The 12314-nt window shown below is 50.2% G+C and overlaps 1 protein-coding gene across 1 annotated transcript in view; it reads left to right on the top strand.

Moving 5' to 3' along the window:
* Nucleotides 1-12314, top strand: part of LOC144247087 (hydrocephalus-inducing protein homolog) — a 261188-nt gene that overhangs the window by 212009 nt on the left and 36865 nt on the right. The window contains exons 5-10 of the mRNA XM_077786425.1: nt 634-758; nt 2037-2241; nt 5024-5100; nt 7683-7801; nt 8976-9196; nt 11082-11149. Coding sequence (XP_077642551.1) covers nt 634-758; nt 2037-2241; nt 5024-5100; nt 7683-7801; nt 8976-9196; nt 11082-11149 — 815 coding nt within the window. The remainder of the gene's footprint in view (nt 1-633; nt 759-2036; nt 2242-5023; nt 5101-7682; nt 7802-8975; nt 9197-11081; nt 11150-12314) is intronic.

Here is a 12314-nt window from a genome sequence, read left to right as displayed (position 1 = left end):
AGTTACCAGCATGCATGACAACCCAGAGTGCCAGACTGCATTGCTGGTAAATACACCAAAACTTCCTGTTCCACTTCCTTGATGTGCTTTTTAGGCTAAATCAGCACATTTTTAAGGTAAAATAAACCAAAGAACCACACTGCAAATTCAGCAGTAATTATTCCTTGGTCTTCAAGGAAAAGTTCCCTCTCCCTGTCTGATTCCTAGGCTGTAATCTCACAGGACAGGTAGTGCCCTAACATTTGCATCTCTTGAGATGAGGTTTATAGGCAGCAGGTAAAGAGAAATTCCTGAGGCAGTCAGTGTCAAGTTGTGCATGCAGATAGTTCTGAACCCTCTCTGTGCTTTTCACAAACCATGATGGGATTGTTGGCAGTCGGACCCTTGAGTCTCATTGCAGAGGGCTGAGTATGGGGGACATGAAGTAATTTTATCCCACAGGATCTTGTGAGGGCTGGATCTTCTTAGAGGTGGGTCAGTGGCTGTTTCTGATTCAGTCTTTTCTGTCTGTTTTCTGCTGACTGTGGTTGGTTTTCTCCCTGCTTGCCCAAGTGAGCTGAAGTGAGCTGCACTGCAGAAGGAATCTCATCCCCAGGTGTGCCCCCGGTCCTGATCCCTCTCTCTGTGTTGCAGTCCTTTCTCTGTGGTTCCAACCACAGGAATTCTGGGCGCTGGTGACAGCATGCAGGTGACAGTGAGATTTCACCCGCTGAAGACTGGCGACCATTCCGGGTCCCTGGTAGTGTGCTGCAACACAGGTGAGTGCTGGGCCCTGCACGAGCAATGGGACAGTTCTGCACCATCACTCCCTGTTGTCCCATCCCCCTCCATTGCCTCTAGAGGTCCCTCCCCTGTTCAGCTTTGCCCCAGAGAAAACTGAGAACTCCTTGGTGTTTAGGGAGTTGATAAAGTGGATCCCCTCTAACAGGGGTTTTTGGGAGTTGCTGAGTGGAAGAAGGAGGATCCCTAATTCTCCACTGTCACGTGGTTATGCCTGGGTGAAGTTTTATTTTATTCCTGGGCAATGTGAGGTGTGAGGTTTCCATCAGACTCGCTCCCATACAATGTATTGCTTGCACACCTCTGTCCCATATGGTGCTTCTCCACTGGCGTGTCACAGACCCTTTTTCTTGTCACCCTCTACATATATATGTAGTTTTTGTCTAATAACATTTTCAGGCCCTCAAGTTCCTCACTGGTGACAAATCAAGACAGATTTTTCCTCATCTCCATTTCCTCGGCCATTAATGCTGTTGCAAACCTCTCACATCTATCTCCCATTTGATTTCTAGACTGAGGAATCCCATTCAGTGATCATACAGAAGCTGCTCTGTACTTACTAATCTTTCCCTTGTCCCTTTTTTATTCAATTTGCAATGCTCCAGCTTGGTTTTTGAGATCAGAACAATATAAAATATTTCAAGACTGATGTGGCTGTGGGTTTGGACAGGGAGATGATGATGATTTTCATGGTGTTCATTTTGTAGTGGTTTGTCATATTACAGAGCTGGGCTGCTTGTGTTTCCTCACCTGTGTCCCCTCCTGCTGTGGGCTGTCACTTCATTTGTTCCTCTGGGCCTCCTTCTGCTGCCCACATGCCCCCAGGTGCATTTATTTCTCAGTGTGTTTGTAGAGATTTGGCCCCTAGGTGACAGTATGTACAGTGAGGTTGGTCCGTGTGCTCCGATGACCCACTCAGATCACCAGGATTTCTGCATCAAAGTCCTTCAGGTGATGCTGAGGAGCCCTGTTCAGTCCTGGCCTGCCCAGGGTCTCCCCTGAGCATCCCATGAGACTCATGTCTCTCCTGATCCCTTGGATCCCTTATTGCTGACCAGCAAAGAGTTTAAGGAGGTGCCCAGGACATCCTCACTCTGTACACCCAGAGCTGTCAGGATGTGCTAAACGTACTGATACACAGAACTGCTCATTCAGCTAAAAACTGTGACACCTTCTTCTGCGACCTGTGGTTTGCTCTATTCCTTGTGTTTCTGGCAGCCAGGAAGCTGAGCAAAGACTCCTTTGCTTTGTTCCAGGTGAAGAAAGTATCCAGACAAACCTCCATGGACAAGCTGTAGATCTTAAGATGGGATTGAGCACAAATTCTGTGGACGTTGGCAAGACTTTCATTGGCATGTCAAACCACACAACCGTGTTAATTGAAAACAGGAGTAACATCACAGCCCACTTCCAGTGGAAGACTTTGCCTACTGAGGAATACGAGAACGAAGAGAAGAGGAGGTTGGTTTGAAAGATGCATTTCAGTGAGAGACATGGCCCAAGACTGAAACTGGCGTGTGGCCTCAGGGGGGTGTTGGTGCTTTTTGAATGGTTTAGGCCAAGTAAACCATCCCTGGCCCTAGGGTGTGTGTCCCTGGGCTTCAGGAGCTCAGCACTGAGCATTCCAGTTCCATTTACACTCCAGCCAAGGATGGCATTTTGGGAAGGAAAGGTTGATTGCAATGACTGGATTTCCTCAGGTTCTAATTGGGCTTTTGCCTCTCTAATCTTCTTCCTACGTGACATAGCAACATCCTTAAACATTTCCTGAGTTGCCAGCCCCTCTTTCCAAAGGTGATGCACCCTCTTTTGTTCCCTTAGAAGCTCCATGCCCATCCAGGCTGGTTGTCTTCCCCATCAGCTCATCTTTCAGCACACAGGGACAGTTTGTTCCTGTGCCTTCAAGACTTCTTTCTTGAAGTACATCCATCCATCCTGGACCCCTTTGTTTTTAAGGGCTGTTTCCCAAGGTACTCTCCAAATCCATCTCTTGAACAGGCTGAATCTGCCCTCCAGAAGTCCAGAGTGGAAGTTTTGTTGATGCATGTCCTTATTTCGCTGAATATTGAGAACTCTATTCTTTCACGGTCACTGTATGGTGAACAGATGAAGTTCATTTAGTCATTAGGGAATCTCCTGGTGATATCCAGTACCTGGACCCCAGGGAGGCAGCACGCTGCCCTGTGGAATGGATCCAGTCGATCTGCAGGGCCCTCAGCTCCCCTTAGAAAGGAGTCACCTACTACCACTACCCTTCTTCTTAATACTTGAGGCTGTGATCTGTCTGACAGACAAGTGCAACTGGGAGACTCTCCAGACAGAATTTTTTCTTTAGTGTCATCTGCCAGACACTCGAGAGCCAGGGCCTCATACCTATTCTCTCAGGGCACCTGGGTAGGTGATGGGCATCAGGACAGAATTTTATTACCTCCCCAGTAGAGACCCATTTCCATTCCCCACTTTCTCTTAGGTCTCCTCTTGCCTGATCACAAGAAGGGCAGGACTTCTGCTGAGCTCCTCTCAGGATTGGACAGGTGTAACTCCACCAGTTTATTTCTGTTTCGGTCTCCCTGATGCTCCTCAGCCTTTCCACTTCTTAAGTTCTGACACTGGACAGAGCAGATCGTTCTTCTGCTGACACCATACACAGGTGTCTTTCACACTGTTCTCTGATATCAGTACCAGGGTCAGATGCTCCCTGCAGCCAGGGGCCTGGACAGCTGCGTCCTTCTTGGGGGGTTCAGTTTGAGTTAGTACATTCCTGCTGGCAGCAGCAGCAATGACTTCATCGTTTGTAAGCCGTTTCTGGAGAAAAAAAAAAAAAGGCAGGAAGAAGAAAGAAAAAAGGGAAAAAAAAAAAAGGGCAAGCACCTCAAAACCAGCTAAAAGACACAACCCACTACACAAGGAGGGTGGGTGGCTGCACTCTTTCTGCTCAGCCACGCCAAAGCTGAAAAAACGCTGTGCCAAAACTGCTGTGCCAAAACTGCCGTGGCAAGCCCCTGGTTGCTGCGGGCCAGGTTGCTCTCACTCCCCGGAGCTATTTCACGTTGCCTGCAATGGACCAGGAGATTGACCCTCGCCTGCTTGAATGGCTGGCGAGAGGGTCCTTTGGTGCCCTGGGCTTCTTGGTTTTCCTCTGTTCTCGATCTCCTTTCCTCCTTCTCTATCTCCTTAGTGTCTGATTTCCATACAAGCTCTGCGTGTTAAAGAAAACCCTTCTCTGGCTACTTCCCTGGGCTGTTACTTTCATTTTTTTCCCACTTGCCTGCCTCAGCCTGGACCCCAGGTGAGCCACTCTCCCCTCAGAAGCAACTATGTTTACCCAGAGTAAACTTCAACCTGGCTTTGGTTCTGTGGGGTTTGTTCCAATTACATGTGTTTTCATGCCAGTTTGTGTCCTAGAGTGCCACCAGGACATTTTGTTCTTCCTTACTTCTGGTCTTAGGGATGGTTTTAGCTCCAGGGCCACTGTCCTGCTGTCAGAGAAGCTTTTGAGATCTCAGAGCAGAGAGGACTTTTTATGAGAGGAGATAGTGCAGGACCCTTTCCCTCTCAGGACATTCTACTAGCATGCACTGGGATGGGACCCAAACAGCTCTGGATCATGAAAAGGCCTCTCCAGGAGTTTGCTGTTTCCTCCTGCACAACAAAGTCCCTTCCCCTTTCAGAGCCTCTGTTTTCATGCATATTGCATCTAAAACCTTGACTGTCACTGAAGGGATGAGGTGCCTAAATTCATCCATTTCCTTTGGAAGTGCTCTGGGATGCTCTTGTGAAAGCAGAGTAGGGAATAGGGCAGGTCCAAAATGGCAGAAACAAAGAGTGATGCTGGTAACATGTAGCTGCAGCCCAGCTTCACCTCCCCTTCTGAGGGAAGTCCTGCTCCATGATTATTATCTGCCTCCCCCAGGCAGCTCAGTGGTAGGAAAAGCTAACTGAGGTGGCTGCTGGATTCTCCCTCAGCTGTGGCAGAGGCTTTGAGCCAGGAGGTTCTCTTGAGGGATGCTGGCTTTGGAAACCTCTCCTGAGCTCGCAAGTGTGGAGTAAAACTACCTGCTGTGCCAGTGAACAGCAAGTTCTCCTCTGATCCATGTGGGACCCCCATGGCTTGGGGTCAGCCCTTGCTGGGGAGCTGCTGCTGCTCCTCCCCAAGTGCTTTCCCTCCTGCACTCACACTTCTCTCTGCAAATACGTGGCTTATTAAATGATCTGCTGGCCTTTTCTCTCCCTGTGGCTGCAGGCAGTACTTGCTCAGGCGCCGAAAAGCGGTGTGCCTGGAAAACTTCATGGAGGAGAGAAAAATGGAGAAGTTCTCTTGTAAAGATCATACTTCCCTCATGAGGAATGTGGTCCAAGAGGAGATGGCAAAGATACAAGAAGACCCCATGCTGTTCTCCAGTGCCATTTTTTGCATTGAGCCATTGGTAAGTGATAGCTGAGAACCTCATTTTTCCTCCTCTTCCTCCTCCCCGTTTTCCTCTTCTTTCTCCCACCCACCCTATCCCTGGCCCCTCAGTAGATCCTCAGCTGGCTGGGTGTGCTGAGAAGGAGGACATCAAGTTTCTGGTGCGGCTGCAGAGCTCCCTGCTGGAAGCATTTCTGCCCTGCAGGCTCAAGGCAGGGCTGGGAGCCTGACAGAGCCGAGCTCTGCTGCCAGGGCTCGAGCTCAAGGGTGCTCTGTGCTGTCATTGCAGTGTCCACAGGGAGCAGTTCTTGTAGGCAGGGGCTCCCCTGACACGTGGTGCGTGGGGCTCAGCAGAGGCTGTTGCAGCTCTGCCAGTTCACATACTGACCTCAAGCTTGCAATGGTTCGCTGGAGGCCAAATTCAGCCCAAGGTTAATTCTAGAAATGCCAATCCCCATCCCCATGTCGTGCACTATTTCTGAGTGTCCCTTCCAGTGTCATCTGAGAGCATGGACACAAGGGAGGAAGGTTGAAATGGGCCTTTTGAGTTCTCTTGCACACAGGGACAGAAAACCTTTTCCTTTTCTGTTTGTGCAAGCAAACTGCCACGTCCTCCCACCAACCCGAGCCCTGATTCTGAGTACTGGCATTGTGAGAGATGATGAATGCCTGGTGTCTGCACAGTGCAAAATCCCTTCTCATTTTGGAGTAAACCCCAGAATAAGCCCAACCTCTGCATTCTTTCAAAACAGGTTAAACTAACATTTTTATTTCCAAGGAAGGGGGGATCATGTTCTCTTCTTGGTTACTCCTATGGCCTCCTATGGCCATCTAAGGCCAAGAGCCACCAGTGCACAGTGGCAGTTGCATCCATCCCACTGTAGGTGACAGCAGCATGATGTGACCAAGAGCTTGTGTCAGAGCAGTAGGAATATTGTGGAGAGTGGGAGCTGATCAGCTGAGCACTGAGAGCTTCCAGCGGTGTGCTGAGCTGGGTTTGGAGTGCTTCCTTGTGTTGTTCACTCATCACTGATGCTCTAAATAAAGGCTTACAGGACTGTGGTTGAAAACAAGAAATGTGAAGTTTGAAGATAAATGTTTTGCCGTCCCTTTTCTGTTCTAGGAGGGAGAAATTCAGCCATATAGTTGGGCTGAAATCAAGGTGACCTTCAAACCCTTAGAGGCACTGGAATACCAAATTATGGCTTACTGCAACATCTCAGGTACAGCTCCTTTCCCCTGCTGCTCTCAGCCACAGTGAAGCCACGGTGCAAGCCTGAGCCCACTGGGCTCCCCTGTAACTGCTGGGAAGAGTCCCTGGCCAGCAGGGCAGTGCTGGCATATCCCCACTGGCCCTGCAGCTTCCAGGGAGTCTCCTGTGCAAGGCCAGGGCTCAGAATCCTGTGTCTGGGTTACTGATCCCAGGACAACCCAGGCAGTGCAGGGAGAGGTTTTCCTGCCATGGCTTTGCCAGCATTCCCTCAAAGGCCAAAGAGCTGCAGAGCACAGCAGCTTTAGTGAACAGGCACTGAGCCCCTCTAGGCCACTGACCTCCAGGATGGGTCCATTTGCCATGGCTCCATCATCAGGTGGTAGGAGCTGAGTTAGAAATGGGCTCCCTGACCCTGGATCGCTCCCACTGCCCAGACACCACCAGACCAGAGTGGCTGAGCCCCACTGAGCCCAGGGTGTTTGTAGAAGGAGCACCCTTGGCCAGCACCTGCTTCTGTCCCTGTATGGGAATTGTCACCTTGCAGCTCAGTCTGTGGAAGTAGAACACAATGCTGAGTGCCAGAAGTTGAGGATTTTGGCAACAAAGTTGTGTGCCACTGGGCCAGGTAGTTTGGTAATTGCCAAACTCTTGATGAGCTTTGTGCCTGCACTGAATGGATTTCTGAGCTCCTCTAAGTGCATGGGAAGGAAACCACAGAATCACAGTATGGTAAGGATGGAAGGGACCTTAAAGGTCATCTAGTCCCAAGGGCCCTGCCATGGGCAGGGACACCTCCCCCTAAACCAGGTCACTCCAAGCCCCATCCAGCCTGGCTCTGAACACTTTCGGGGCTGGAACCTCCACAACACTCCTGGGCAATATGCTTCAGTGCCTCACCACCCACACAGTAAAAAATTTCTTCCTAATATCTAACTTCCTAATATCTAATATTCCTAATATCTTCCTAATATCTAATAACCTAAATTTCCTTTCTTTCAATTTATACCCATTACACCTTGGCCTATGACTACAGGACTTCAGAAACGTTTTTAACGCAGCAGACTGGTGGCTAAAATTGGAAACTAGCCCAAGGAATGGGTTAGAAATTGCAAGTCAGCCCCAAGGGATATCTCCTGAGGGAAGAGAAGGGTCCATATTTTCTCCTGCAGCATCAGGAGCTGGTTGCATCCAGCTCAGAGTCGGGGACTAGCACCTGAGGCAGCCTGGAAAATGCAGTGTAACAGAGGGAATTATTGTACTGAAATGGATATCTCTCCCCAGGCCGTGAGAGCAGGCTGCCCCTGCACCTCAGAGGGGAAGGCCAAGGACCCTTGGTTGAACTCAGTTGTCCTTCAGTGAACCTTGGGAACATTCTTGTCAACAACCCCCACATCTGTGAGGTGAGCAGCAGGGCTTGGGATGGATCCTGATGGCTCCTGAGGCAGCAGCAAGGCTGGTGGAGCTGTGGAATTCCTGCCAACCTGGGCAGTTGTGAGCAGGGAATATTTGATGTACTGGTCAAATCTGGAGGGGTCAGAAAGGTGTGTCTGTTGTTCATGAAGCCCCAGTCCCTGCTTTTGGGCAGCCTTCCTTAGGGATCAGCTGGGAGGCTTCCTGCAAAACAACCCCTTGGCACATGAGAGCAACAGGGGGTCAGACAGCTGCACCTTCAGAGGCTTTTGTGGCAGTGCCAGACACAAGGCACCTTTGTACTGGGCTGTTGAGAAGCAGCTGGAACAAACTGGCTGCGTTTGGACTCCAGTCCACTGCAAACAGCTTCCAGTCAAGTGTCTGCTGCTCATTCCTGGAAGCCACAGGAAAGCCATCCAGCCTCCTGGCTCAGTGCTGGCCCTTGCAAAGGGCTTGGGAATTCTTTCCCTTGCTGACTAATCCCTCACCACGCTTTGGCCTTAGTGTATTTCTGACTCTAGAAAGAGAAACGTGTTCCTGGGAATAAAGCAAAGGATTTTTCTACCTATTTTCCTCCCCTGACAATGGTATCAAGTTTACAAAAAAATCATGAGAGAGCAACTGAAAGAGGTAGAAAATGAAGCACTGCCTCATGCCAGACACTTTCAAAAGCCTGGCTGGGGAAGGCAAAGACACACAGATTTTTCTTACCAAAAGATGGTGCTGTCTATATATTTAGACACTGATGCCTCCTAATCAATGTATTGTTTTCATGGTGTGAGAAAAGGTGAATGAGTAGATGGTACTGTTGGAGCTGTGCTCGCTGGGGCAGCAGCAGCAGCTCTGTGGTGATTCACTACGCAGCTGCAGTCACCCCATGTTGCTGTCAGGGCCAGGTCTGAATGAGTTTGGTGGTGCTGACCAGAGGTGACTGCTCTGTGTCCATGGGATAACCCCAGGGTGACTGCAGTTATGTGGAGTTACCACAGCTTTGCATGAAAACCTAAAGGCAGAGCTTGTCCTGTTGTATCTTTTAACTTCTGCCGTTCAGCAGCACATAGCACCTTCTGCCATTTCTGGGTCTTAATTGCATCATTAGAAAATAACTCTCACAAAAAGGCAAGATTCCATGTATATTTCCATTTTGCTTTCTTGCTGCTGCAGGTGAAGCTGATTAACCAAGGAGCTATTAATGCTCCCTTCCCCTGTATTCCTTCAACTACAAATGTGGGCTTCTTCAAGTTTGCACCTGAGGAGGGCATCATTACACCAGGCGAGATCCAAACTATTCAGATCTCCTTCAGCGCCACCGTGCTGGGGAGGTTTGAGGAAGAAGTCCGGTTCAGTGTGGCTGGATCTCCTGTGCCTGCAATCCTGACCATCAAGTAAGGACTGTGGGAGCTTGGTGGGCACATCTGGGACAATCCCCCACCTTCCTCATTTGGGGGCTGAGCAGAGAAAAAAGGCGTTTCCTGAGGTCTTTGCTCTGCTCTGATCCTGGCATTGCCTTAGTGTGAGGATGCCTCCTGCCCTGTATGGTACCCAGGAGCTGGAATGACTCTTCCCTGCAGGGATCTCCCTCTGCCTTGGGCCATGGCAGGCAGTGGGATGGATCAGCTTTGGGCAGTAGCTGCTCTGGGATGTCCCGCTGAACAGCCAGCAAGGCCCCCAGGGCTTTGGAGGTGGGCCAGCCTGGGTGATTCTGCACCAGCAGCAGTGTTTGTAAAAACTTGTGTTAATAATCCATCCCAGATGGGCAGCAGCAGCAGCCTCACCTCACCTCTCACAGCCATGCTGTGGGGCACGAGCCGTGCTCTCAGCTCCTGTGCAGAGAGTGCCCTGGTAGCTCCTTTCCACAGCCAGGAAAGGGCTGATGTGGGAGACAGGGAACTGTGCAGCAGGAACTGTGCCAAGGACAGGGGCGTCATCCCATGGGCTGGTGCCATGGCAAGAGATAATCCTGGCCCAGCAAAAGGGAGGAGGGCTGATAGCAGGGGAGGCAGAGCTCAGTCCTCAGCACCACAGCAGCATGAGGGCTTGTCCCTGCTAGCCTGAGCCATGTGCTGCTAGGATCATGTAGGGTAAGCCAGGAGAGTTGATGCTGGCTGCTCTGGAGCTGGGCTGCTGCTCTTGGGAGGCACTGGGTCAAGGCAGTAAAGAAATTAAAGCAATCTGCAGTCAATTATACCAATAAGGGAGATGGATTAAAAAGAGCAAGAAAGTTACTACTTAGCAAGAGAAAAGTGGTGAGTAGGTCTGCCTATAGAAGATAAACAATCATGCTAGCTTTGTTTTTGGAGGAAAAGTGATGCTTTTTTATTTTGGAAATCAAGAGGGAACCTTTGACCATCAAATAATTGATGCTCCTCTGTCCCTCCCCCAGATTGCTCATGGGATTTTATTACATAAGCAGCTTTCTCCTTGAGCAAGGGCAGGTGTCTCTTGTTGAGAGGTGTAGAGCAGAGCCAGTGGCAGTCCTGTGAACACAATAGGAGGCACAGTTCACTGGTCCTTGATTTTTAACCAGAAGGCAGAGTGGGCATTGATTGGCATCTGCCATGAAATAAACTCGTGAGTGTTGTGCAGCTTCAAGTGATGATTTTCAGTTGGTGACTTTTGGAGTCTGTCTGCTGAGGTCAAGGACAGGTGAGGCGCTGTGCTAGATGCAGGACACCCTTGTTTGGTTGTTGAAGCTATTGCTCTTGGCTGTGCCAGCTGGTCCTTTCCTCTAGGATTCATCTGTCCACTGCGTAGAACTGTTGCTGCTCTTTTCAGAGGATGTTTGGGGCTCCCCTGGATTCATGTCTCTAAACTGTCTGTAATAATTGCATGGGTCAAACTCTCCTGAGAAAGCTCCTCCATGGGAGCAGCAGTTCCAGCTCAGAAGTAGCAAAGCAGGGAACCTGTGGCTGGAAAGGCTGGTTACAGAAGTTTGTGGAGGCACCTTTATGTCCCTCACTTTACAGATGGGGAAACTGAGGCACAGGGCAATGTCTGGGTGTGTGTTCAGGGTCCTTCATGGGGCCACCAGCAACCATGGGGCTTTTCCTGCCTGCCCTGAGCCCAAAGCCCCATCAGTGGCTGTTGGCTGCTGGCCACTTGGCTTTAGCTGCCTCCTGTCCACAGGGGCCCTGTGCCGAGTACATGGTGGTGTGTTGATTTGAGCCCCGCAGTGCCCTGACACCAGGTTTTATGCCCCCAAGCCACAACACTGGACCTTTGCAATTCCCTTTAACCAAGCCATGTCCTCCTCTGTCCTCGCCACTGCAGGGGCAATGTCACTCGACCAACTTTACACTTCGACCTCGATGAGCTCAGCTTCGGGGACATCTCCTTTGGTGAGTGTTCCCTGGGCTGTTACACAGCGTGAGGGATCTGTGTGTTCCACAATGGAGCACTTGAACATCCAAAGCATCCCTCGCTCTTGTTCTGCCACAGCAGCCTCTTCAGGGTGTGAACTCCAGGGCTGGTGCCTCAGGTAGCATTCTGCCATTGTGAGATCAAATAGAACCAAGGCATAGAAAGTCAGTATTTTCTGGTGTCTCTGTCCTGCTTTAAAAGGCAGATGTCTGCCAAAGAAGGTGGGAATCCTCCTGGAATGGAAAGATGACCCCCTCCCCCCAAATTATTATACCTCTGAAATTACAGGGCTCACAGACAAAAACATGGGAAAAGGAATAGCAGTTCTTTACTAGAATATATCAGCACAAACAACAACACAATAAGCAGAAGTTTCCAACCTGTCAAACAGTGTTTTTCTCCTCTGGTGTAATTATGATCACAGCAGGAGGAGGTGAAGGCTCTGGCAGGGCAGTGATCCCCTCCCAGCCGGCACTGGCAGGGAAGGAAGGAAGGAAGGAAATGGGAAATGCTCCTTTTGCAAACTCACGGGCAGAGGGAATCTGGGCACTGCCCAGCAGCAGCAGGCAGGAGCGGGGAAGGCAGGCAGGCTGGATCCCAGCGCTGAGCCGCAGCCCAGGGCAGTCCCGGGCCAAGCACACAACCTCCCGCAGCAGCAGCAGCCGACCTTCCATCCCGAGCGGGAGGAAGGGAAGCTCCGCTCCCTGCCGAACCTCGGCTCCGGCCTCACAGCCACCCACGGCATCACGCCACAACTCCCAAAAACTCGGAACGGAGAAGCCCACCCCCAGAGCCAAAACCCCCCACGACCCCTATCCCCCCTCTTCACTACGAAGCCTAAACCCGTAATAATGATTTTCATTAACTTTTTAAGAAAACTAATTGCCTTTCCTGAGCTGCTTCTTCTCCACCCTGCATCACCACTGAGGCACTTGTTAAGTTGCCTTTTGAATAAATGAAACAAGAAAGGCAACAGGTAGAAATATGGTTCTGAAACAAGAGCTTCATCCTGCTTAGTCCGATTTAATTCCTAAAGTCTCTTTAGCTAAGGCAGCTGTTGTATCTTTACTTCTTTTTAACTGCTGGCTGTTGTCTGCATGTGGTGACCTCAGTCTCATTTGAGGTTTTGACATCTATGTTTGT

The sequence above is a fragment of the Lonchura striata genome, chromosome 13, assembly GCF_046129695.1.
Source record: "Lonchura striata isolate bLonStr1 chromosome 13, bLonStr1.mat, whole genome shotgun sequence".
NCBI lineage: Eukaryota > Metazoa > Chordata > Aves > Passeriformes > Estrildidae > Lonchura > Lonchura striata.
This window is presented reverse-complemented; position numbering and strand designations above follow the sequence as displayed.